Source organism: Poecile atricapillus, chromosome 21 (assembly GCF_030490865.1).
Source record: "Poecile atricapillus isolate bPoeAtr1 chromosome 21, bPoeAtr1.hap1, whole genome shotgun sequence".
NCBI lineage: Eukaryota > Metazoa > Chordata > Aves > Passeriformes > Paridae > Poecile > Poecile atricapillus.
In genome coordinates this window covers 10,836,315-10,862,103 of record NC_081269.1, presented here as the reverse complement: position 1 = coordinate 10,862,103, position 25,789 = coordinate 10,836,315, and the positions used below count along the sequence as shown (strand labels likewise).

At 55.8% G+C, this 25,789-nt stretch overlaps 2 protein-coding genes and 1 long non-coding RNA gene across 10 annotated transcripts; all 3 read right to left on the bottom strand.

The window, feature by feature from the left end:
- Positions 1–5,485: 5,485 nt before the first annotated feature.
- LOC131586819 (uncharacterized) lies at positions 5,486–11,782 on the bottom strand. The gene is made up of 3 exons (XR_009279244.1): positions 11,352–11,782; positions 9,870–9,970; positions 5,486–6,077 (listed from the first exon to the last, which is right to left on the bottom strand). It is a non-coding gene; the product is annotated as an uncharacterized LOC131586819 (long non-coding RNA).
- Positions 11,783–11,831: 49 nt separating this feature from the next.
- On the bottom strand, positions 11,832–19,890 carry BCL7B (BAF chromatin remodeling complex subunit BCL7B). Of its 7 annotated transcripts, none has more exons than XM_058854040.1 (6): positions 19,700–19,890; positions 19,292–19,367; positions 18,458–18,554; positions 17,323–17,508; positions 17,045–17,124; positions 11,832–14,017 (listed from the first exon to the last, which is right to left on the bottom strand). In XM_058854040.1, exons 1-6 carry the CDS (start codon positions 19,855–19,857, stop codon positions 13,832–13,834), a joined length of 783 nt encoding a protein of 260 aa, XP_058710023.1. In that variant the 5' UTR covers positions 19,858–19,890; the 3' UTR covers positions 11,832–13,831. The 7 variants fall into 7 exon arrangements, with proteins under 7 accessions (XP_058710023.1, XP_058710024.1, XP_058710025.1 ...); XM_058854041.1 differs by having other exon boundaries at positions 11,850–14,017; positions 17,323–17,493; XM_058854042.1 differs by having other exon boundaries at positions 11,858–14,017; positions 19,668–19,875.
- A 444-nt stretch (positions 19,891–20,334) lies between these two features.
- TBL2 (transducin beta like 2) lies at positions 20,335–25,769 on the bottom strand. Of its 2 annotated transcripts, XM_058854038.1 has the most exons (7): positions 25,619–25,769; positions 25,408–25,532; positions 24,972–25,156; positions 24,193–24,344; positions 22,993–23,119; positions 21,857–22,009; positions 20,335–20,898 (listed from the first exon to the last, which is right to left on the bottom strand). In XM_058854038.1, the coding sequence occupies exons 1-7, from the start codon at positions 25,749–25,751 to the stop codon at positions 20,442–20,444; spliced, it is 1,332 nt and encodes a 443-aa protein (XP_058710021.1). In that variant the 5' UTR covers positions 25,752–25,769; the 3' UTR covers positions 20,335–20,441. The 2 variants fall into 2 exon arrangements, with proteins under 2 accessions (XP_058710021.1, XP_058710022.1); XM_058854039.1 differs by lacking the exons at positions 25,408–25,532; positions 25,619–25,769 and having other exon boundaries at positions 24,193–24,397; positions 24,972–25,109.
- Between the last annotated feature and the right edge of the window lie 20 nt (positions 25,770–25,789).

The window sequence follows — 25,789 nt, the reverse complement described above, 5'->3', positions numbered from 1 at the left end:
CGGGTGAGAATGAAGGCGAGCTGATGAAGCTCGCAGAACCCGGGAGGAAGAAGATGCTGATGGAATGACGAACTCCGGCAACTGCAAAGACGGATGCCCAAGAATCTGAGGGCCACAGTCCCCTACCTATCTCTGCGCTTCTTCAAGACCTAAGCCGCAACAATGGATCCACGCGGCGCACGGCTGTCGACACAGCTCGGAACAAGACCTCTAAAAGACATCCGATCGGATGCTTTTCAAGAGAAACCTGATTCCAAGACCTCTGAGAGCTCCAGAGGCAAAGCTTCGATGGTGTCGGGCTGAGGAGCCCAGCGATCAGAGATGCTACGAGTGACACCGGGGTTTCTGGTAAGCCCCCAGAAGAGATAAGGCAAGGCACGTACAACACGAGAAGCACAAAAGACACAGAAGGCACGATGGGCAAGTGATACGACACGCCCCGGGACTGCTCTGTCCTGCGCACCACAGCACTGTGAACAAAAGTGAGGCTCTCCCACCGTGTGGCCTAAGGGGCCACAGCCTGGACCTCCCCATCAACAAAGCTGACTCCATAATCCCAGGTCACGCTTTCATCCCCTCTGCAATTCGTAGCCTTCGACTTAGCTCTCAGATGCCCGGCAGGGTGGATCAACATGGAGCGCCAAGGAAGGCCGCCTCGCCATCTGGGAAGTTCCTGCCATCGCCAGGCTGCCGTCTCTAGGTCAGCTACAATAAATAAAACACAAAATCAGCAGCTGATCTTTGCAGGGCATCAGCCAAAACCCGAAAATTCCGCTACTCACGGTCTCCTGCGAACGGCCACGTCCTGAGGCCGCACGCTTCGGCCGCGCCGGGAGCCGGACGCCGTCGTCGCAGGGTGCGCCTGAATTAAGAAAAGACAAAGTGATGCGGCATTGCTGAAACTCAAAGGGACCCTCGCTCCTCCTCCCGACATCCTCAACTCACGGCAACCCCTCGGCCCGTTCCTGAAGGCCACAAACACGACCCCTTTACGTGGAAAAGGCTCCATCACACGGTTCCATAACGCTTCCGCAGGGCTCACGGGAGCGGTGAAACAGCTGTGCCGGCCGGTTGGCGAGGGGATCTCGGCGAAATGTGACTGGACCGCCTAAAGCACGCAAACAAGAAGGGACGCTTGGCATTGGCAGCAGAAACTGAGAGCCCAGCGATAACAACAGCTTCCCTCCACCAGTCAACGCTCACCTTGCCCACTTCGCCTTGACTGCTTCTAGCTGGCTCTACTTCCTAAAAATAAAGACAAAGAGGAGACCTGTCACACAGTGACCGGTTCCAGTTGCCCTGCCAAGACAAACATTGACTTACCTTCTCGGGGGAACCCCCTTACCCTGGATGGGGCGCTCTGCCACCGATTTCATCCGTCCGCATCTAAAAGAAAGCTGAGACAAAAGTCAAAGTGCTGCAGGATAACTTCACAGTTCCAGACATCCTGTGTCAATCTAGGAACACCCTCTAGACTCCAACTATACCCTACATGACAAATTTCAAATTACAGGGGCCTGGAACTTGGCCTTTTACACCTACACCCAGGCTGGGCAGCAGGGCAGAGCAGCTCCGGGACAACTACACCCAGACACCCATGACACACAAGACAACAGACGAGGGGACACAATGGGGAGACAAAACTCTGGGCCACAAGAATGGCCGCAAGGACCGAGAGAACGCGGAATGAGATGAGCCGGGTGAGAATGAAGGCGAGCTGATGAAGCTCGCAGAACCTGGGAGGAAGAAGATGCTGATGGAATGACAAACTCCAGCAACTGCCAAGACGGATGCCCGAGAATCTGAGGGCCACAGCCCCCTACCTATCTCTGCGCTTCTTCAAGACCTAAGCCGCAGCAATGGATCCTCGCGGCGCACGGCTGTTGACACAGCTCAGAACAAGACCTCTAAAAGACATCCGATCGGATGCTTTTAAAAGAGAGACGCGATTCCAAGGCCTCTGAGGGCTCCCGAGGCAAAGCTTCGATGGTGTCGGGCTGAGGAGCCCAGAGATCAGAGATGCGAGGAGTGATGCCGGGGTTTCTGGTAAGCCCCCAGAAGAGATAAGGCGAGGCACGTACAACACGAGAGGCACAAAAGACACAGAAGGCACGATGGACAAGTGATGGGACACGCCCCGGGACTGCTCTGTCCTGCACACCTCAGCACTGTGAACACATGTGAGGCTCTCCCTTCACGTGGCCTAAGGGGCCACAGCCTGGACCTCCCCGTCCCCAAAGCTGACTCCATAATCCCACGTCCAGAGTCCCGACCCAGCACCCCGCTTTCAGCCCCTCTGCGGGTCATAGCCTCCGACTCAGCTCTCGGATGCCCAGCGGGGAGAATCCACATGGAGCGCCAAGGAAGGCCGCCTCGCCATCTGGGAAGTTCCTGCCATCGCCAGGCTGCCGTCTCTAGGTCAGCTACAATAAATAAAACACAAAATCAGCAGCTGATCTTTGCAGGGCATCAGCCAAAACCCGACAATTCCGCTACTCACGGTCTCCTGCGAACAGCTGCGTCCTGAGGCCGCACGCTTCGGCCACACCGGGAGCTGGACGCCATCGTCACAGGGCGCGCCTGAGTTAAGAGAAGACAAAGTGATGCGGCATTGCTGGAACTCCAAGGGACCCTCGCTCCTCCTCCCAACATCCCCAACTCACGGCAACCCCTCGGCCCGTTCCTGAAGGCCACCCACACGGCCCCTTTACGTGGAAAAGGCCAAGGCTTCATCAGACGGTCCCGTAACGCATCCGTAGGGCTCACAGGAGAGGCGAAGCAGGCATGCTGGCCAGTTGGCGAGGGGATCTCAGCGAAATGTGACTGGACCGCCTAAAGCACGCAAACAAGAAGGGACGCTTGGCATTGGCAGCAGAAACTGAGAGCCCAGCAAGAACAACTGCTTCCCTCCACTGGTCAATGCTCACCTTGCCCACTTCGTCTTGACTGCTGCTAGCCGGCTTCATTTCCTAAGAATAAAGACAAAGAGGAGACCTGTTATACAGGGACCGGTTCCAGTTGCCCTGCAAAGACAAACATTGACTTACCTTCTCGGGGGAACCCCCTTACCCTGGATGGGGCGCTCTGCCACCGATTTCATCCGTCCGCATCTAAAAGAAAGCTAAGACAAAAGTCAAAGTGCTGCAGGCTACTTCACAGTTCCAGACATCCTGTGTCAATCTAGGAACACCCTCTAGACTCCAACTACACCCCACATCACAAATTTCAAATTACAGGGGCCTAGGACTCGGCCTTTTACACCTACACCCAGGCTGGGCAGCAGGGCAGAGCAGCTCCGGGACAACTACACCCAGACACCCGTGACACACAAGACAACAGACGAGAGGACACAATGGGGAGACAAAACTCTGGGCCACAAGAACGGCCGCAAGGACCGAGAGAACGCGGAACGAGATGAGCCGGGTGAGAATGAAGGCGAGCTGATGAAGCTCGCAGAACCCGGGAGGAAGAAGATGCTGACGGAATGACAAACTCCAGCAACTGCCAAGACGGATGCCCAAGAATCTGAGGGCCACAGTCCCCTACCTATCTCTGCGTTTCTTCAAGTCCTAAGCCGCAGCAATGGATCCTCGCGGCGCACGGCTGTTGACACAGCTCGGAACAAGACCTCTAAAAGACATCCAATCAGATGCTTTTAAAAGAGAGACGCGATTCCAAGGCCTCTGAGAGCTCCAGAGGCAAAGCTTCGATGGTGTCGGGCCGAGGAACCCAGAGAACAGAGATGCTACGAGTGACACCGGGGTTTCTGGTAAGCCCCCAGAAGAGATAAGGCGAGGCACGTACAACACGAGAGGCACAAAAGACACAGAAGGCACGATGGACAAGTGACACGACACGCCCCAGGACTGCTCTGTCCTGCGCACCTCAGCACTGTGAACAAAAGTGAGGCTCTCCCACCGTGTGGCCTAAGGGGCCACAGCCTGGACCTCCCCATCCCCAAAGCTGACTCCATAATCCCAGGTCACAAGTCCCGACCCGGCACCCCACTTTCAGCCCCTCTGCAATTTGTAGCCTTTGACTCAGCTCTCGGATGCCCGGCGGGGAGGATCCACATGGGACGCCCAGGAAGGCCACTGCGCTATCCGGGAAGTTCCTGCCATCGCCAGGATGTCGTCTCCTCGTCAGCTACAATCTAGAAGACCAAATATCAATGCAGGATCTTAGCGGCACATCTGTGAAAACCCAGCACTTACCTTCTCTAGAGAATGCCCAGGTTCATGGGCAGCAGACGTCACCCCACAGGGAGGCAGAGGCTTGCTTCACAGCAGTATTGGCTGACAGCCAAATTACCACCACCTCAAGAAGGGGAGGAAGACTCTCCAGTCAGAGAGGGACAGGGAACCCAGGGTACCCCAAGGATGGAAACCCCAGCTTATATGACAGCAGTAGGCCCTAGCACCCACTATCTCTTCCTGGCTGACCCTAGCACCAGGGGTACTGCCTGCAGCTCTCGGGGGTTCTGGCACTCTGCTGCTTTAGGGTTCCTGCCTGCAGCTGCCTCAAGGAAACGGGAGTGTTGTTAGGGCTGCTGTTTAGGGTTTGAATAGTCCTGTACTCTACCTTATATCGAAACCTGTACCCCTTTTATTTTCACTGTTTGTCTCCAGCCCTCGACCTCTGAAGCCCTCCCTCAACCCCTCTGTGTCACTGCCAAGCTCCCCCGCTGAACCCTACAAACTTAGTTAGAACCCTACGCTTGCAACCGGGGATGCTCCTTATCCATAGGCCCCAAGAGATGTCCATTAGCCCGGACCAGGCAATCCACAGTTGCTCCCTACCCTACCTAAGTTTGGCCCTGAGACAGGGCAGAGGCTGACAGAGCCGAACTCTTTGCGGAGGCTAGGCACGAAGCCCTGCCAACCGCCGCCTCGAGGAGGGGTGGGAGCAATCCCCGGCTGCGGAGGGACCGAGAGCCCAGGGTGGGGCGGGGCGGGAAACCCCCTGTTTCCCCAACCCTACGGATCGTCCCCCCACTATCTCCTGGCTGACCCTAGCACCAGGGGTACTGTCTGCAGTACCAGGGGTACTGGCACTCTGCTGCTTTAGGGTTCCTGCCTGCAGCTGCCTCAGGGAAACGGGAGCACTGTTAGGGCTGCTGTTTAGGGTTTGAATAGTCCTGTACTCTACCTTATATCAAAACCTGTACCCCTTTTATTTTCACTGTTTGTCTCCAGCCCTCGACCTCTGAAGCCCTCCCTCAACCTCTCTGTGTCACTGCCAAGCTCCCCCGCTGAACCCTACAAACTTAGTTAGAACCCTACGCTTGCAACCGGGGATGCTCCTTATCCATAGGCCCCAAGAGATGTCCATTAGCCCGGACCAGGCAATCCACAGTTGCTCCCTACCCTACCTAAGTTTGGCCCTGAGACAGGGCAGAGGCTGACAGAGCCGAACTCTTTGCGGAGGCTAGGCACGAAGCCCTGCCAACCGCCGCCTCGAGGAGGGGTGGGAGCAATCCCCGGCTGCGGAGGGACCGAGAGCCCAGGGTGGGGCGGGGCGGGAAACCCCCTGTTTCCCCAACCCTACGGATCGTCCCCCCACTATCTCCTGGCTGACCCTAGCACCAGGGGTACTGTCTGCAGTACCAGGGGTTCTGGCACTCTGCTGCTTTAGGGTTCCTGCCTGCAGCTGCCTCAGGTAAATGGTGGTACTGTTAGGGCTGCTGTTTAGGGTTTGGGGTGGGGTACACCTGAACTCCACCTTACCTATACCCCTTCTTTTCACTGTTTGCTCAGCCTTTTTTTTTCTTGGAATTCTTGTGACAGATTGAGGGCACCGGGGAGGGACTGCCAAAGTGAAATCAAAAGGGAAAAGGAGAAAGATCACCCCTGCAAATCCACACCGGCTCAGCTGTTCAAGTGCTGCTTCCTGGCAAAAAGCTTTGTCCCTCACCACCTCCTTTAAGCGGTGCTCCGGGTCCAAGTGCATCCAGGTGCTCCCCCAGACCCTATGAGATGCTCTCACCGTCACTCCATGAGATGCCACTGGGAGCCCACCAGAAACTCCTCTCCTCCAGGAGATGCATGCCAATGTTATTTTGTCACTTGTATTTGGCCCTGTAATAACAGCAAAATTGTTGCCCTCCGTCAGGTACGTGTTGTTAGACACAGGTTTTTCCATAGCCATCTTTTCAAGAATGGGGTGCCATCCCTGCTTGATTGCTAAATTATCCATAAATTCTGGAAAACCTAAATGAGAAAAAAAATCTAAGACACTGAGGAGTTAATATGGAAACCTTTCCATCATTACAGTAGTATGTTTTGAAATAAAGTGAATTCTTCCAGTCCAACTGCAAAAATCCAATTCGTAAAAATAAAATAGCCAAAAACAAACAGCATCAAGTTCCCACCAATATCATCAATAAAATCACAATACCTCCACCAACCAAGGGAAAAAAATCTTAACCTAGAAAAAATCTGAACCCCCTCAAAAAGATTCAACACTAAAACACAACTCATCCTAACACTTCAACTAACAATACTAAAATAATTTTTCAAAACAAATATAAAAACCCTTCTAAAATCTACTGGTCTTTCCTCCACAACAAAAAAAAACCTCCTTTAAAATCAATTTAAAAACGGACTGAAACCTGCTTTCTATTAAGAAACACATTCATTTTAAAACATTTCCTCCCAGTTTGTCTCAAACCTTTCTAAGGTTTGGATCCCGTTCCAGTGCACCAGAACCAAATCAACCTGCTCTGGCTCTGGAAACATCAGCGACACCAAACCCAGAGCACGAAGCACCTCGCCGCTCCTACCCCGCTGTCCCTCAGCCCTGCTCTCTCGCGTCCTACGCTGCAGAGCGCTGGGAGCCAGGTTCAGCCCCGAGATTTGTCACATCCATTTCCTCGGACATTCCAGCTTCCACGGGGATATTGTGGGGACCCCCTGCATTCCATTCCCTAGTACAGCAGCAAGACAAAGTTCTCCCCCAGCCCGCGTCTCCAGAAAATCGTGTACAAGGGTTAACAAGCCTCGAGGTGTGAGAAATACGGTCTGCCCAACAAGCCCAACTCTGCATCCAGAGGAAATGAACATCACAAACAGATTCACGCACACCAGATGCACGGGACGCTGCCAGCTTGGACCTGCAGTTAACTCGGCAATGGAAAAACCTGAGCTCGAAGCCCTCACGTGAGGGTGCAAAAGGTATTGGACACAGTTTCTAGAAGGCGCCACATCGTTATTTAAAGGCGCGGCTCGGCTAAAGAGCGAAACCGACAAAGCCCCCCAGACAAAAAGGCCGGAAGGTCGGGCTTTTCCCCCTCCCCTCCTCCCAGCGGCTTTTGCCAGCGCACTCTGAAGCTGATAAGCCACAAGTGTCCCCCAGCGGCCCTCGCCGGGACTCGCTCCCGGGCTGGCGCCGCTCCAGGTGCGGGGGGACCGGGGGAGCCACGCGAGCCCCGGCAGCGGCGGCACTCGGCACCCGGGGGCGGCCCCGCGCTCCCGGCCCCGGACGGAGCGCGGCTCCCGGCAAGAAAGCGGCTCCTCCGGCGGGCGGGGGCAGTCCCGGCCCCGGGAGAGCCCGGCCCGCCCAGCGGCACCGGGACCGGCCCGAAGGGACCCCGGCGGTGCCCGAGCCCCGCGCCCGGAGCGGGCGGAGCGGCCGGACGGACACAGCTCCGCGCCGCGGCTCCCGCCTGCCGGCCCGGCAGAGCTCACCTCGCCTCCACACGGCTCTGTCGCTCCCTTCCAAGAGGAAGCTCCTTTTCCAAGAGGAAATCAAAAAGGAAAAGGAGAAAAGTCCCCCCTGCAAACCCGCACTGGCTTACTTGCTCCGATGCTGCTTCGCGACACGAAGGTTTGTCCCTGGGCACCTCCTTTAAACAATGCTCCATGTCCAAGTGCATCCAGCTGTTCTCCCAGACCCTATGAGATGCTCCCGGTATCGTTCCATGAGATACCCCCGTGGAGCCCACCATAAATGACTCTCTCCCAGCTGCTCCGTGCCCAAGTGAACTGAGGGAAACCCTCCCCCTAAAACAGCCCCGGGCAGGACCCACCCGCTCCTCATCAACCTCACTGCTCACACCTGGGGCTGCTCTGTCCCCTCATCAACCTCACTGCTCACACCTGGGGCTGCTCTGTCCCCTCATCAACCTCACTGCTCACACCTGGGGCTGCTCTGAGCCCTCATCATCCTCACAGTTCAGTTTGTGCTGTTGCCATCCTACGGGTGAGGGCAGGGGCAGAAGGAACTTGTTGCTCATTCCCTGGACAGCTCATTGTCTGCACCTGACACACGGGGGCACCAGGCTTTCCTTGCTATGGATGAGGACACCTCTCCTCCACCAGGTGCCCAAGGCTGAAGATGGAATTCCACCTCCACAATTCCATGTGTTTGAGTTTCATAATTCCCAATGTAATTCCCCATGGATCATAAGACATCACCTCTAATTTTTCCTCTAGAATCACTGCTGACGTGCCTTTCTGTGGAAGTGTTTGACACATCGATGCAGAGTTCAGGGGCTCGTTTATGGCTTATCCTGACGAACACAAAGGAAATCCAAACACCCAGAATTACAGGGAAATATGGATAAAGTTTAGAAATACTCCTCTTCCCTGCAACTCCCTGGCAACTTCCCACTGACCTTTTACTCTTAACCTCTGAATTTTGATCTTTGACTCTTGACTTGTGCTCTCTGAAGTTTGATTCCCTGATAATTGACCTTGGACCACACAACCTTGGAAAATTAACCCGTAACATTGGACCTTGGACCCTTTACTCTTGATCTTTGAACCCTGACCATTCACATGTGACCCTTGAAGTTTGAATCCCTGACTTTTCACTTTAACCATTGACTCCTGAGCTTTTGCCCTTGACCTCAGCCCTTTGACCCTGCCCCAACATTAATATCACTGACCTCCAGTGATTTCAGCATATGAATGCTACCATAGTTATCTCACCCAGCAGTGTCAATCCCACTCTCAGTCTCTATCCCAGCCCCACAGTGATTATAGTTCCAGTCCTAGTGACCCCTTCCCTGGCCCAGTGATTTCAGCTCTTAACCCACAAGCTTTATTTCACAGCCAGCTCTCTTCTTCACAGCTCCAGATGTGTGTTTCTCCAAGTCTGCTGGCTGAGAACTCTCCAGGTTCAAGGAGCACGATCTTCCTCTTGGCTCCAGCTCTGCAACATTTCAGCTCCGGCCCTAGGGCCTCTAAGCCCACCCCACAGTCAATATCCCTGCCCCAGTGATTTCAGCTCTTGACTGACCCACAAGCTTTATTTCACGGCCAGCTCTCTTCTTCCAGCTCCACATCTGCTTCCTTTTCCCCTGCTCCGCTAGGTGAAGCTGCTCCAGGTTGAGACAAAAGGGTCTTTGTTTTGGTTCCAGCTCCGAGGTTTCACCTCCAGGCCAAGAAATGCCACTCCAACCCCATCCCAACCCCAAATCAATCTTCACTGTATTTGCAGCCCATCCCATTGTGTACCATTCTATGGTTGCTTCCCACATCTACAGTCACTATCCCCTCAGAACAGCGTTTGCAGATGCAGCACTGCAGTCCCCACCCCGGCCCCAGTGATTTCAGCTTCAGTCCCACAAGCTTTATTTGACTGCCAGCTCTTGTGCTGCGCTTCTGCCTCCACATCTTCCCAGCAGTGACACATCATGCTGCTTTGTGGTGCTCCAGGCAGGATCTCTGTTTTAGCTCTAGCTCTCTGGGGTGTGAGCTTAGCTCTTGAACCCACATTCCAGCCCAACCTGACCATCCTTACTGCAGGAACAGCTCTGCAAGGCCCTATCCCAGCCCTTACATTGATTTCAGCTCCAGCCACGCAGTTCGCATCCCGGCTCCATATTCCTTATCCCAGCCTCACAACAGTTTCACCCTAAACCCTACCATATTTGTGTCTCCTCCAGCTCTGCTTCCTCAGTTCCAGCTCCTCAGCTTCCCACTGCCGGTGGCTGAAAGCTGCTCCTGCTTCTCACTGCAGCCCGGGGCTGTTGATAAGGCCACAAATCAGTTATCACCATCACATCGATGTCTCTAGGAGTTGTCCTACCCACCCTAATGGGAGCCCAACTTTGGGGCCACTTGAGGCCTCAAGCCCGACAGGTACCTTCCCCCTCCCCCTGGGTCTCAGCCCAGCACTTGCCCAAAGGCCCCCTCACCTCCCCCAGGCAGAACCAGGGGCTGGGAATAGCCATTGGGCCCCTGCTCCCCCATCCCAAAAGGTGCCCTTGGGCTGGTTCTCGGGCCCTGGAGCCCTCCCAGCCCCCAGACCCTCAGCCTCTGCTTGGTACCAGCAGGCAGGGGCTGCTAAGCCCCCAGGCACCTCCTGCAGGCCCTGAGCTGCAGCTCCATCCCCTTCCCCCATGGCATTTATCTAGCTCCAGCCTCAGTATTTCCATTGCCCCACATTGCTTTAGGCCTGACTCCAGTGCCAAGGTCTTTATTCCACACCCTGGGGCTTTATGTCTCCACTGGCCCCACAAGTGGTGTTTCAGCCCCAGCCCCACAATCTTTATTGAATTAACATCAGCTATCCAGCAAAAAAGCCCCTAAAGTAGTTAATAAATAATATTTAATCATTATTTATCAATAATATTTAATTAATAGATTAATAAATCTAAACAGAAAAATATATATTATTAAAAGTAATTATAATTAATAATAATAATTTTATTATTTTAATAAAACGAGCAAAACAAAATAATGTAATAAAGAAAATCGTTATTATTTTAAATAAAAGCAAAATACAATAATAAAATCGCAAAAAAACCGGCTTTGTTCCCGATATTTTAAACATTATCTTCAATCCAGAAACTACGAAACAGCTCATATTCATCTTGCAGCAGCAGCAGGCCCTGTGCCACTCCAGACCCCGCACCCGCCTCCAGCCGCTCGAACAGCCCAGGGCGTGGTGGAAAGAACTGGCCACGACCGGCCCCGCCGCCCCAGGACACCGCCGGCCCCCAGATGCTGGCCCCGGCAGACGCGGGCGTCGCACCCGAGCTCACCGGCGATCCCCAGATCAGCAGCCGTGGGGGTCCCGTCCTGGCGCTCCCCGGATCGGCAGCCGCAGCTCCCACCGCCGCTCGCAGCCTCACCGCCCAACTAACACCCGCACCCCTCCAGCGCACGCTGTTTGTGCCCCAGGGCTGACCAGCACAGCCGATCACAGCCCGAGGCAGCGCCGGGCCCGCCGATCCCAGCCCGCCTGTTCCCGCCGCGCTCCCCTCCGCGACCCCCCGCTGTCCCCTCAGGCCCCGCTCCCGCGATCCCGTCTGCTCCCCGCCTTCTCCCTGTTCCCCTGGGAGAACCAATGGCTGGGACCTGAACGGAGAGCCCCTGCCCACCCTTCCCAGGACCCAACAGCACCTGCCGGGGCTGCGGCAGCACGGCTCCGCCAGCTCCCAGAGCGACAGCGGCTGGAGCGGCGCCTCAGCAGAACGGGGGAGCGGGGCCGGGCTGCCTGAGGCGCTGGGCCGCGACTGAGTGAGCTGAGATTGGCGGGACCGTGCCCGGATTCAAAGGGCGGCTGTGATTGGCCAGAGCGGAGCAAGGCGGGCCGGGATTGGTGGAAGCTTTGAGTCTGCGGCCCATGGGAGCGCGAGGCGCTCAGGTGGGCGGAGCCAGGGGCGCTCGCAGGGTCCACTGCTGTCATTGTTCTCAGCCGCCGGCCTGCACGGCAGCCTCTCCTTTTAGTGCCGTGTCCCTGCTCGAGCCCGGCCGTGTCACTTTACACCCTTAACTCTCTTTCACCCCTCCCTGCTATTTACAGACACCGCCCCGCTCACTCCCTCCCCACGCGGAACTCCCGTAGCTCCCGCTGCCGCCTCCCCCCCGTCACCCAGCGGAGCGGGGCAGGGCCCCGGTCGGGGCACAGCGGCAGTACCGCTCTGTGCCCACAAGGCGGCAGCACTGCCGCAGAGCTTAGCATAGCAGAACTGAATCAAAGCAAGCTCACATGAGAAGGGAAAGAGGAAAGAAAAAAACATCTGCCGAGCTCAAAAGCAGAAACTCTGTATCCGTGTGCACTAACGTCCATCATTTTTTACATTTCCATTTTTTCTTTACATTTGACTTCATCCCCAACAGTCATCTAAGAAATAATGTTATCAAATCTTTGTTTCTCTTGGTACACCGTGAGAACTTGGTGTTGCTCTGTATGTGTGGCTTTGGCCACACTTGTGGATATGTAAAGTCAGTACTTGGAGTCCTCTGGACACATAATGGGCAAAGTGTGTCAGAAGGCCCCGGTGGATAAATTGCTGTTCTGTACATCTGTAGTGCTGCTGAGTTTTCCTTTGGTTAAGGAGACCTTAACCACTTTCACTGTGGGGAAAGCTGATGGACTCCCGACTACGGGGCTGGGGTGATGGTGTTGCCTTCTCCATGCCTTTCCTTTGTGGACACAAACCAGTGGAAAAGCAAAGCCCTGAAGCAACCAGGATCCTCCTGAGAGGGCCACTCCGTTCCAGCAGCAGTGCTGAACGCACTCCCCCTCCTCTTCCAGCCCTGGCCAGTGCTACAGCAGGCAGAGGGAGCTGCCTGGGGAAAATGGAATCTTGGTCCTGCTCCACCAGGTACCAGCCTCTTCCTCTGCTAGACAATGTGCCTTCACACAAAAGATGAGTCCCCAAAGGAGGGGCCTTGCAGGCTCTTGCCTTGGAGTAGGAGCAACTCCACCCCACTTTTATTCTGGTGGCAGCTTGCTTCCTCCCAAGGTAGAGACTGGTGCTCCCAGGGTGAGCACTCCTGGTGAAATGGCCAGGCCTCCCAGCCCTGCAGTTTAAAAATTACCACAGACACACAGAGAGGACCATGGACGGGTAAGAAAGAAAGAAATGCTCCAGCAGGCAAGGCTGGCTTGAACAGCTGCAACCTGGGCATTGCTTTGTTGTCTCCCATCACCCAGCTCTGCAGCCAAGAGGCCCCTGTGGTCTGTAGCACCCTCTTGGTGCACGAGGGACCGCTCGGGGAAGCGGCCAGAGCAGGACGTACTGGGGACCTGGGTGCAGCAGCCACGTAGAAATGCTGTGAGGTCCAGAGACACCGAGCACTACGGCCAGCCCGGGTCACACCCATGCTGGAAGGGGAACGGGAGCTGAGCTTTATTGGAAGCCCTCCTAGGTCTAGACCCCCTCCCAAAAAGGAGCTCTGCTGCAACAAGAAAAGGGGGTCAGATCCCAGAAATACCTCCCTGAAACCCCAGGCACAGGCCAGAGGCAGAAAGAGGGAATGGTGGCAGAGAGGACACAGGAAGAAAAGAAAGAACAAAAGAATGGGGTGTAGGATGAAATAGGAAAACAAAACAAACCAAACAAAAAAAAAAAAAAAAAACCACAAAAACAAAAACCCCACCCAAACCAAAAACCTGGAATGGGCAGCAAGACAGAGAGGGATTGAAAAAGAACAGAGGGAAGGGGGCACAAGGATCCACTGGGAAACAAGGGCATGGGGAGCAGCAAAGAGCCAGACGGAATAAAAAAAGGCACGTGAGCGAGGTATGGAGAAGGACACAGAAAAAGACAGAGTGCAGAACACACAGCAAGGACAGAGGGATTCAGAGACAAAGAGCGGACGCCGCGGCCGGGGTCCTGTTGGGGCCGGGGTCCTGTTGCGGCCGCCACCTTCAGTGTGGCAGAAGCCCGACCCGGCTCCTGCGGGGTCCCGGCTCGGCTTGGGGCACAGCGGCAGTACCGCTCCGTGCCCACAAGGCGGCAGCACTGCTGCCGAGCTCAGCCCCTTCTGCCTCCAAAAATAATGAACGGAGCAGGATTCCTCCCCGACCCAAGCCGCGCCCACCAAGAAATCGGGCTGCACATGGAGTGCCAAACGTCTCTGACACACTGACATCAGTAACCTGGCAGGGTGAGTTTTCTTTCCCTTGGAAGTGGGCCGTCGTTCGTGTCCAGAATCCTGTGGCCAGGAGTGGGCTTCTGCCTCTGGAGTCCATTCTCATTGTGGCGCTTGGCACAGTTTTTCTTCCTCAGGAGTTCAGGAGCTTCTCTGGAGGTCACAGGGTAAACCAAGTGCCAGACCTATAAAACAAACCAGTGGTCAAGCTGCAGAGGTGCAACTCTGTGGCTGCGCTTCTTGGCTCTGGGCCGCCACAGCTCCGTGTTTTAACAAAAAGCAGCAGGTTACTCCTCTGCTGCGTCCATGCAAAGTATTCCGAGACCTTGCTTCTGCCAATACAATCCTTGAGGCTCATCTCTATGTCCTCAAAAGTGCCATGCTCCTGGAAGAAGTAATTCCTGTCTTCACTCTCCATTCTCATTCTTCCTGAATTCAGCAATGCACACACTGCTATGGAAAAGGCCTTATGTTCTGGTTTCTGATTGCTAGACTTCTTCTTTCTGGAACTCTTTCCTAAAAGTATTTTCCCAGTAACTACCACCACATCAGGATAGTTTGTGTTCAAATCAATCAGCAGCTGCCCCTCCTGGCTGGCCATCCCGATCGTGAAAGGATACATGATTAAAAGCCCTTCACGGTTATCACAGAACTGTAAAGGTTAGGAAAGCCCTCTGAGACCATCCACTCCAACTGTTCCCGTAGCACTGCCAAGGCCACTACTAACCCATGGCCCCATGTAGATGTGCCACATTTACACATCAGTTAAATCCCTCCACAGATGGGTGATTCCACCACTAGCCTGGGCAGTTTGTGCCGGAGCTAGACAACCCTTTACCTGAAGAAACTTTTCACCAATGTTCGGCCTAAAACTCCCCTGAGATAACTTGAGCCTGTTTTCCCTCATGCTGCTCCTTGTTCTGTGGGAGCAGAGCCTGACCCTCACCTTGCTGCACCCTCCTGTCAAGGAGTTGTGCAGAGCAAAAAGGTCCCCCTTGAGCCTCCTTTTCTCCATACTGAGTCCCTCCTCTCAGTTCCTCACTCACTCCTTATCTAACGTAGCCCAGACTATTCCCCAGCTCCACCAGCCTTCACTGGACGTGCAAAGAAGGGCACACACAAGTTTATCGGGACCAAAAAAACTTGGGGAAAAGGAAACGTTGGAAAATGAAAATGAAAACAATTTATTGCACGGGCAGTCACGTCTGAGCGGGCTGGTGAGGAAGGCCGCAGGTTAACGATGGGAGGTGCTCGGGCGCTCTGGCACTGCCCTGAAGTCACGTCCAAAGCACATCCCCAGTTCCCGCAGCCGCGGCAGAGTTCTCCCGGCCCCCGCGGTTCCTGACGACGAGAAGCCCCGCGCCGCGAGCAGAGCCCCCTGAGTGGGCGGTGGCGGCTGCAGAGCGGGCAGAGCCCGGGGCCGGGACCGCAGTCGGAACTGCTGCACAGGGCGCAGGGGCCGCCCCGGGCTCCTCTTCCCTAGCACCCGCCCCGAGCCGGCCCTGCCGAGCGCAGCTGCCGCCTCGGCTCGGGCTCGTCCCCCGCCCGCTCCGGACAGCGCCGGCCACGGCAGGGAGGAAAGTGTGGGGAACCGGGACAGCTCGCTGACCGAACTTCCCGGGAAATCGGGCTCCGGGCCGGCTCCCTGGGCACGGCAGGCGGCGAGTGCCGGCACCGGGCCCCGTTTAGCAGCAATTTCCCTTCCCTTCTCTTTCCGCAGTGGCCCTCCCCACCTGGCCCTGGGTCGCTGACATCGTGCTCTGCATCTGTATTTCAAACAGTTTAATTTTAAAAATATTCTATTCAGTGCTAAAATAACTTTCCACCTCCACGCGCGGCCGCGCCTCCAGCTTCATCAGGCTTAATCACGGACTCGGCGGGACATGCAGTGGCAGCGGGGGGGAGAGTGGGGCTGGGGGGGGGGGGGGGGGGGCGCAGCGGGTATTGGGGGGCAAAAGAGCCCCAGGGCAGGAGCGCTTCCCGGGGGCTCCAGCACCCTGCTGCTTCCTTCTCCATCCCGGGGACCGTAGGTACCTGGGCCGGGGCAAGGCCCACCCAGCACAGGGCAGCAGCTCCCCCTGCTCTGCCAGCTCCCGGGGGACTGCATGTTCCTGCCCTCCCCCCCCCCCCCCACCCCCGGCTGGAGTTGTGCCCCGCGGCAGAGCAGAGGCCGGTCAGTACTTCTTGCCCTCCGGGAGGGGAAAGCGCCCCCCTCTCTCCCAGCATGAATGGCTTAAACTAGCAGCTTATTGCACAGCGTCCCAGTGGGTCCCTGCCAGCCCCTCACTGCCCCCACACCCACCACCATCTGCTCCCACAACGGAGTGGGCACATCACCTGGAGCAGGTAGAAGGTGGCTCTCCTGTTCCCAGCACCCACAGGAAGGGCAGGGATGGGAGCCACGAGCAGGCAAACAGCATCTGCCAGTGTCCTGGGAACCATGGTGAGTAGGAGAAACGCCCCCCCCCCCCCCCCCATACACCCCACCCAGCAGAGACCCCCAGCTCTAGGGCAGGGAGCAGGGAGAGAGGGAGCCAATAAATAGAGGCAAGTTTGCAGGTACTGGCAGCAGCGCCATCCGTCAGGCAGGGCAGGGCAGGGAAGGGCACGCTTGATGTGAGTGATAAGAGCCCCGACACTGGGGAAGGGGCAGGCTGGAGGGAAAGCGCTGGTCCTGGGAGGCCAGGCAGCTCTGCAAGGGGCTGGCGAAGGAGCCGGGCCATGCAGGTTAGCTCTCCGAGGCCGTGTGGCACACAGAGTTCTGGTCAGCACAAAATCTCTTTAGAGGTGGTGCACCAGAGTCCTCCTCCTCTTCAGTTACCTGCAAGAGCCAGAGGTCACAGGCAGTGACACCGAGCTACACATACCTAGACAAAGCTGTGTCACACCATGGGGACACCCCGGGCTGTCACCTATGCACAGACCCCAGGGCACCAGGAATGGGAACCCACTCCAGCCTGGAGCCTGACAGTTTCATCATTTTCCCACACCCCCCACATCCTTCCCTCACACTTCAACACTTGATCTGAACCAGGGGATAAAGATCAAAGCTCAGGAAACCAGGAGGTTCTGGGAGCTCCCAGGGGGCATTTGGGACTGCAGAGCGACTTCATCCACCAAGATGCTTCTGCTACAAGAAGCAGCAACAAGGGTCAAAGGGCCAATCTGGGCCCATGCACATTCAGAGGTGGTTTCAATCCCCCTTCCCTTACCTGAGTCTCAAGGGGGACTGGCTCTTCCTTTGTAAGAGTGGGAGGCTCATCTGCCACTTCTGAGGAAGGCAGGGAGGGCTCTGGGGAGAACAGGTGGATCAAAATAAATGCAGAGCCAGCACCAAGCTCAGTGCTGAGCCAGGACAACACCTAGCAGAGGAAGTCCCTGATGCCAGCTTCCAGCAGTGCCAAGGCCACCCACCAGACCACCAACAGCCCTGGAGGGGCCTTCCCTGAACCCACACATCTGCCTCCTCCCTTCCCAGCCCAGCACCCACCTTCCAGGGTCTCCTGCCCCAGGGTAGGAGGCTGTGAGTCATCTGTGCGGAAGTCAGACGTGTGGGCAGGACTCATGGACTCACTCTGCTGGGGACTGGGGCTGGAGTTCGGGCTGCTGTCCACCTTGAGCTGGTACACGTCAGACAGGGAGCTCTGGTTGCTGTTCTCATCTGCAGAAACAGCACCTGGTGAAGAAGAGCACCTTGACCCAGGAGCACAGGCAGCCCAGGGCGGCACTGCAAGCTGGAGTCTTGCCGAGAAGGCAGAGCAGAGACAGGGAGTTAAACAGGGGATTCACTGTTCCCTATCAGCCCAAGGGCTGTCAGGCACAGGACTGTCTTCCAGAACACAGTGGGAATCATTTACACAACTGGCTGTGGGAGATGGAATGCTCCTGCCCTGGGAATGAGAATGAGCACTGTCAAATCTCACATCTGCAGCTAGGAAGGGCCCTGGGCATCTGAGGGCAGGAATCTCCTGGGTTTTGCTCCTCCTCTGTGAAGCAACACCAGGATTAATGCTCAGCACCTGTCTCCCAATGAGGAGGCAGGCCTGGCACACACCTTCCCAAACTGCAGACCTGCAGCATAGCCCCACCACATCTCCTGGAGGTGTCAGAACATTCCTAATTTTGCTTAGCCACATACAGAGCAGGGGTTGGGCAGATGTGTACACTCTATTTCAGCAGTGAGTACGGCGCTGCCAGAGCCTCTCCTGACTGTAACACAGTGCCCAGACCCAGACATCCTTTGCCCCTTCACCCTAAGGTCCATGGAAGTAACTTGGAAAAGCAAGCTTGGCTGCAGGTGGCTACTGGCCTCTCCCTAGCAGAGACCGGAAAGGGGGAAGCAGGAAACTCCACTCCTCCAGTTGGCTGTGGAGCTTCCCCAGAAAATACCAGAAACAGCCCATTAAGACTCTCTGACAGCAAAAATGAACAGTTTGGACAGGGACAATCCAGAAGTGGATCAGTCCAACTCCACAGCTCAATTCCATACTTCTCCACTTCATGTCAGTGCTCAGAGGCGAGCACTGCTCTTCCCCATACAGGCAGCTCACAGAACCAGCAGTGTTCCAGCTGCTATACAGCCTTGGAGTATTTCCCCAGGTTGAAGGGAGCTCAGCCAGACCCACCTTGAAACTCCAGAAGGAGGGAGGAGTTGGCAGAGGTGTCAGCTGGGAAGCCATTGGGTTCTCGGGCTGTGCTGCTACTCGATTTGGACTTCTCTTTCTTGAGGAGAGAAAGAAAAGCACAAACACAATGTCAGAGGAACACACGCTTCTCCAGAGGAAACATTCCCCCTTCTGTCTCCAGAAGCCCAAAGGGATGTGCACAGCCTGGCCTTTTCCCTTGGCTTTGGGAGCACATTCCTAAGTGAGAAGCAAAACTCCGTCTACAAAAGGACTGGGAATCAGGAAAGAGAGGAGGAGATGACGGTCGTCTAGCAATGACACCGAGTAAAGCAAGTCCTTAGAGAAGTCAAGCGGAGAGTCTTGGGGAGGGGGGAAGTTCAAGAGAGCTCGGAGGGTTCAGCAGAGGCTCGATAGTTTGGAGGGGCTCAGGTTAACTGAAGGGGCTTGTTGGGGTGGGGGGTGGATCAAGAAGGCTTGACAGGGTTTCATAGGACTTCAGAAGGGACTCGGTGGGCTTCGGGTGTGTTCGGGGCTCAGCTTGGGGAAGGATCAAGGGCTTGGGGGTGCTCAGGGGATCTCGATAGGGCACGAAGGGCTCAGTGGAGCCTCAAGGATGCTCAGCAGAGCTGGGAGGGCTCAGCGGAGATGACTCGGAAGGGACGCAGGGGGGTTTGGCGGCGTTCAGCGGAACTGGGGGGCTCGGAGGTGGGTCGGGGGGCCTCGGTAGTCGGTGGGGCTGGAGGAGGCTCAGAGGTCAGCATAAGGGGGGCTGTTAAGGGGGCTAGGCTGGCTATGGGCGGTGGCTCCCGGCTCGTCTCCACGCGCGGTACCCACCTCCTTACTGTCCGCCACAGGCACCCACTTGAATATCCGGAGGGACGTGTCGCCCACCGTCACCCACTTCTTCTCCCTGCGGGACGCAACGCTGACGGGCCGGACCGGGCCGCACCGTGGCAACAAACCCCGCCACGCTCCGGTTGGCCCAGACGACCGTCAGTTCAGCACTCCGCAGCACTCCTCCCGCCCCCCGAACTGTGATTGGCTGGACTAACCGCCCATCAGGGGCGCTTTCGTCCCCCGTCCCACTCCCATTGGCCGTCAACCCCGCCCGCACCCGCTGGTTGGGCGCGCACTCCCGGGTCGCACCCCGCGGCGGGGTGATTGGCTGCGCGAGGTAGGCGGGGCCCTCCCCCCGCGGGCCCGCCCTCACCATCTGCGGACGCGCTCGATGGCTGCCATCACCTTCTTGATGTCATCCTTGGCGCGGCTGCGGGTCTCGGCCCGCACCGAGCGCCCCGACATGGCGCGCGCAGCACCGTAGCACCGGCCCCACCGCACCCACCGCCGCACCCGGTCCCGCGCACGCGCCCTGCGCGGCCCGCCCGCGCGCTACGCGTCATGCGTCACCACGCCCGACACGCCCCGGCTGCTGCGCCTGCGCAGACGTACACAGCCCCGCCCCCCTAAGCGTGCACGGAAACGGCGCGCAGGCGAGGCGACGCCATCTTCCTTTGGGGCAAGTGCCGCTCCGCGCCACCGTGAGATCACCCCGAGACCCCGGGCCGGGGGAATGGGGCCACCCTAAGTCCGCTGCACCGTTACAGCATTGCCCCGTCCCCTGCGGCAGAATCCCCACCCTTTAGCATCAAAGATTGAGCTTTGGCAGCTCCCCTGGATAAAAAAAAAAACGAAAAACCTACCCCAAATCCACACAACTCCCATTTCTAAGCTCAGGAAAACTCGTAGGCACTGCCTTAGCAATCACTTCCATGGGATATTGATGATCCAAGCCCGGGGGGAAAAGAACACAAGAGCATGACACTGGCAGAGTCCGCTGTCCCCAGCCCTGTCCCATCCATCACAGGGAACACAAGAAGGACCCAGGCACTCTTTTTTTATTACTGCTGTTTAAAAACTCTGAGTATTTTTTAAAAAAAAACATCCCCAAAGGCAGAGCACAGCTTCCTCCTGTTGTACGGGTAGCTTAGTGCTTCTTGCCATAGATGGCAGCCAAGGCTTTGCGAGCACTGGAGATCTGCTGCTCCAGCCTCTCCCGTGTGGCTTTGTTCCCGGTTTTTTTCAGCAGGGCCTCCATCTCCTCCACCATGGCACGGTGGCCGGCAGCGTTGTGGAAGACACGGATAGTGCGGTCCCCACAGGACACGACATAGCGGCCGGTGGTGTCAAAGGCAAGGTCAATGATACGGTGGCTGTGCACACCAAGAAAACGCTCCTCCTCCTCACCGCGCCGCGTGTTGTACACCACAATGTCTGTGTTGCCCGCTACGGCGACTGTGCGGCCGTCAGGGGACAGGGCAATGCGGCAAGGGTCCAGCACTGCACACTGCCCTGTCAGAAGCAGGTATGGGTCCTGCTGCTTCTTATACTCCACATCTGTGTCCCAGAACTTCCATGTGCCGTCCTTTGATACAGTCGCCATCCTGCAGCCAAGAGAGAGCACAGTGAGTGCACGTAAAAGGGGCGGCACCTCTTCCCCTGCCCATGAACCAGGAATCCTCTGTGGAGAGAGATGTCTTGGGAAGGGTGTGTCTGTACACATATACAATCTGTATTCTCTATCCAAAGCAAAAAATCCTTCCCCTGGACCAGGCTGCTCCAAGCCCCTTCCAACACAGCCCCTTCCAATACAGGTATGGGGCAGCCACATCTCCTCTGGGCAACCTGTATCAGGGCCTCACCACCCTCACAACCAAGGCTTTCTTCCTAATATCCCATCTAACCCACTCTCTGTCAGCCTGAAACCATTCTCCGTTATCTTGTCACTGCAGGCCCTTGTAAACAGTCTCTCTCTCCCATCTTTCTTGCTCCCTTCAGGCCAGGGAAGGCCACAATTACATAACCTGAAGCCTTCTCTTTTCCAAGCTGAGCAATTCCAATTCTCTCAGCCTTTCCTCATAGCATAGCTGCTCCATCTCTCTGATCATCTTGGTGCCTCTTCTAGACTCACTCCAGTAGCCCCATGTCCTTCCTGTGCTGGGACCCCAGAGCTGGAGATAGCTCTGCAGGTGGGATCTCACCTGAGTGGGGCACAGGGGCAGAATTCCCTTCTCCCTTGCCACTCACACTGTGGGATCAACCCAGGAGAGTTTCTGGGCTGGGTCATGTCCAGCTCTCACCCACCAGCACCCCCAGCCTGCTCTCAATCTGCTCATCCTCAGCCTGGATTGATAGTGGGGGGTTGCCCTGATCCAGGTGCAGCATCAGCACTTGGTCTTGTTAAACCACGTGAGATTCCTATGTGGCAGGTGGCACAAGCCTGATTTGGCTCCCCAGGGCAGTGTTTTAGCCCTCCACAGCTCAGTGGTGCAGCTAGTGAACCCTGGAAATGAGCTTACATGTCGTGAGACATTTAACTCAGAGCAGGTAACACACACATACCTCCTTGAGTCGTTGGAGAAGGAAAAGGATTGTACACCAGCAGTGTGGCCTTTCAATTCAAAAGCCCTGGTTACCTCGCTGAAGTCTCCATTCTTGCTAAAACATACCTCCCACACCTTCACATCGGGTGTAAAGCCACAGGATGCCACAAACCTGCGTGAAGGAACAAGCGGAGACACAGGTTGCCTCTTACAGAGGACCTGAGCAAGGCAGGACCACAGCTCTTGCAAACCTGTCCTGACTCCTGCACTGAAGTCTGGTCAGCTGTAATTTCCACTTTTCCCTGAAATCTAGCTGATAAAGGGAACGTGGACACGATTTTCCAAACCTGAGCTTCAGCCTTTCGGTGGCTGATGTGTTTCCCAAGGGAAAGTCTTTTGGGAAACTTTTCTCTCTCAAGGACTGTTGTGTAAATAGGATTTTAGCTCTGAAAACAATGACACAGATGTTCTGAGAGTGTTTTTTCACTTGTCCCACCAATGGGATGAGAGACGTGTTGTTCCTTGCACCGATCAGGTTAACCTGTATCAGAATACCTTATAAAAAGGGTTGAAAACCCTGAAATAAAGGCTTTTGCCTCCTCGGAAATGAAATCTCAGCTGCTGCAATATTGAACCCTCGCTTCCTACTTTGTGTCCTCTAGCGACAAGGGAACACTAAGGAAGGGCACCAGAACAACTCAGGAATGAGAAACTCTCCAGGCAAAGTGAAAGAGCTAAATGCTTTTGATCCCCAAACTCCTCAAGCCAGGAGCAAGGCAAATCAACCTACAGCAGCGAGCAATTTTCGTGATAAAGAGATCTCCCAGAAATAAAACCTTTACTTTTATAACTAACCTTTAAGAGGTCACAGACAAGTTCAAAATGCTGTTTTCTTTGCATAGGCCATTTGCTCTGTCCCACCTCTGCAACCTAAGGCCGAAGCTGTTCTCGGGTTACCAGAACAGCAGTGCTGAGGCAGGACAGCAACAAAGGAGTGCCTGAGCCCACATGAGCTCCATCTCCCGGCGGGCCAAAATACCTTTTTAAACTGTGGAACCCTCAGAAAATTGCATTACAGTAACAACTAACTGCCAATGGTCTGAACTGATGCTATCCTGTGCAAAGCAGCAGCCTGGAATCCTGTCTGTCACTCACCTCCCACAGGGTGACACTGTGGCATAGGCATTGTTGATCTGGTTGGTGTTAATGCTGGCCAGGACTTCTCCCTTTGGGCTCCAGATCAGAATGGTGGTGTCACTCGAAGCTGTCATGATAAACTTCCCTGGGGAAAAAAATGCAAAGATCAGAAAAGCCCCCAGACCTAATGCTGCCATAGACTCAATAAAAGCCCAGGACAACTTCTCCCTGCAGCTGGAGAAAACCAGCAGCAGCACCAAAATCCAAGGAGTGTCAGTCTCCTGGGACAGAGTAAAGAGCAGTATGAGAAGACTCAGCTCCTGGTTATGCTTCAGTACTCACCCTGGCTCCCAAGCAGGCAGCAGGCACTGAGCCCATGTGTGCCCTGTACTCAGGACCCTAAGCCGTACAAGCAGAGCTGGGAGCCTCATGTGCAGCCTCACTGGGATGTGCCACAAACAGGAATAAAGCACATTCCACCTGACCACGCATGCCCAAACTCAGCTCAAGGATAAGCACCTTTCAAGCCGTGGATAGCAGGCAGGCAACTGAATCCCAGTCACACCTCTATGATCCATGATTGCTGGTTGTGCCTGCTTTCCCCTTTGCCAACACAGCCCAGGCAGAGTTGCCTGTTTACCTTCCAGCTACCTGTTGCACGTTTAAGGTTTCACTTTCACAGCTGCAGTCTCAGTTAACATTTTCCCTGCTCTCTTATTACAGAGGTGAACTCACATCCACCTGCTTGCAACTGCCACTGGCACATACCTGATGCATGAATCCATCAAGCCCTCACCACTAAAATGTAACTTCTACCCACAGACCCTCACCTGTTCTAGATGATCCCAGAAGTTCAAGATAGAGCGTATGAACTCACTAGAGAGATTTCTGACTGGTTAAAGAGAGACTGGCAACCCAGAGAACATTGAGCGATCCTCTCAATATTGCGACCAAATCTCTTTGAAACAGCATCCTTGAGAATGTAAATTAAGAGACCACGCGTATCAGGGAGCTGGTTACAGGGACACGATCGGTGTGAAAACCACACCTTTCGGTTCAGTTGGTAGAAAACCAAGTAAAAAAACCTAAGAGACTACAGAATTCAGTACTGGTGCTGTACACAGTCCCAAGAATGCCAAAAGCTCCAACACTTTGAATCCAGTAGCTTCACAAGGAAATCAAAGTTGATCTGGAGAGGTGAGCAGCTCATTTCCATACCTGTCTCTGCAATCCCTATGTTAATGACAGGAGCTTTGTGCTTCTTTGGGAAATCCCCAGAAGTCGCTGTGAAGGTGAAGCTGCCATCATCCTTCTTGGTCATCTTGTAGACACGCATAGTCTCAGCATTGGCCAGCCAGACAATGAAAGCCCTGTGGAGAGACAGGCTCCAAGCCCCAGCCCAGCCCAGGTCGCTCAGGGGCACCTGGGGAGAGGGATACACTGGAAGGTAGAAATATTTACAAGGGCACCAAGTTCTCCCCCTGTGTTGGCTCAACTGCAACACTGAACGAAAAACAAGGGAATTTATTATCCACACCAGGAAATGAGATCCCTTCCTCTCTTTCTAAAAGAGACCACTTAAAAAAGCCAAAACACACTTTTCCACCAAATTTCCCACACAGCAAGAGCTCCCCTGACCAACGGAGAGACTCAGCAGCACATTCCAACTGCAGAGTCAGCTGGCAGTGACCTCAACGGGTACCTTCTATGCGTGCAACAAGCTGGGCACTGGGATATTTCCCCTGAAAACCACATTAACCCGCCAGGAGCTGGCCTAGATGATCTCCAGAGGTCCCCTCCATCTCAAACTACTGTGATTCTGTGATTAAGTGCCAGCTGCTCTCAGGAAAGGCCACAGATCAGTGATACCATGATGACCTAGTGACAGATACTGCCTCCACCCATCCCAGAGCAACACCACTGATGCCAGCATAGCTTGGCCGTGAGACTGGCGGCTTTGCAGGACATCCCGGTGCCAGTACAAAGTCTGGCCATACCGTGAGTCGGGGCTAAAGCGGACGAGCTCGGCGTGGTCCAGCTCCACATTGGCACGCAGGCAGCGGTGCTCCCGCCCTGCCAAGTCCCGGGTGCTCCACAGCCGCACGGTGCGGTCCTCAGAGCATGACGCCAGGTACTTGCCGTTGCTGCTGAAGTCCAGGCAGGTGACCGGGCTGCTGTGGCCCTGCAGACAAGAGAGTGGTCACAGAGGACGCGAGAGCGGGGGGGGCGCAGTGAGACACCAGCACCGGTGGGGAAGAGGAACACCGGCACAGGCGGAACGCCAGCACCAAGAGGGACACCTGCACCGACTCCGGCAGGACAGCGGCACCACGGGAAACGTCGGCAGGACACCGGCATCGAGTGGGACACCGTTACCGAGGAGCACACCGGCATCAGCACCCGGGAGGCACCGGCCCCGGGCATACGCGATACCTTGAGGGCAGCGACGAGCAGCCGGTGTGCGAAGCTGTGCTGCTGCGGCTTCTCTCTGCGAGCCCTAGCCGCCGGCTTCGCCTTCCGCGGCTCCTCCGGCCTGGCGTGCCCGTTCGCCCTGGGTCCTGCGGGAGCGGAGGAGTCGGTGGGTCCGGTTCAGCTCCGCTCCGCTCCGCGCTGCCCGGTGCCCCGCCGTCCGCACTGTACTCACCGTCCTGCGGGGCGGTGGGGGCCTCCCGCGGAGCGGAGCGTTGCACCGCGATCGCCAGCAGGAGGACGAGGAGGACGAGGAGGATGAGGGCACCCGGCAACCCCGACCCGCCTAGCGCCGCCGCTGCCTCCATATTCCCGCCGCCGCGTCAGCGACCGATACCAAGGGGTG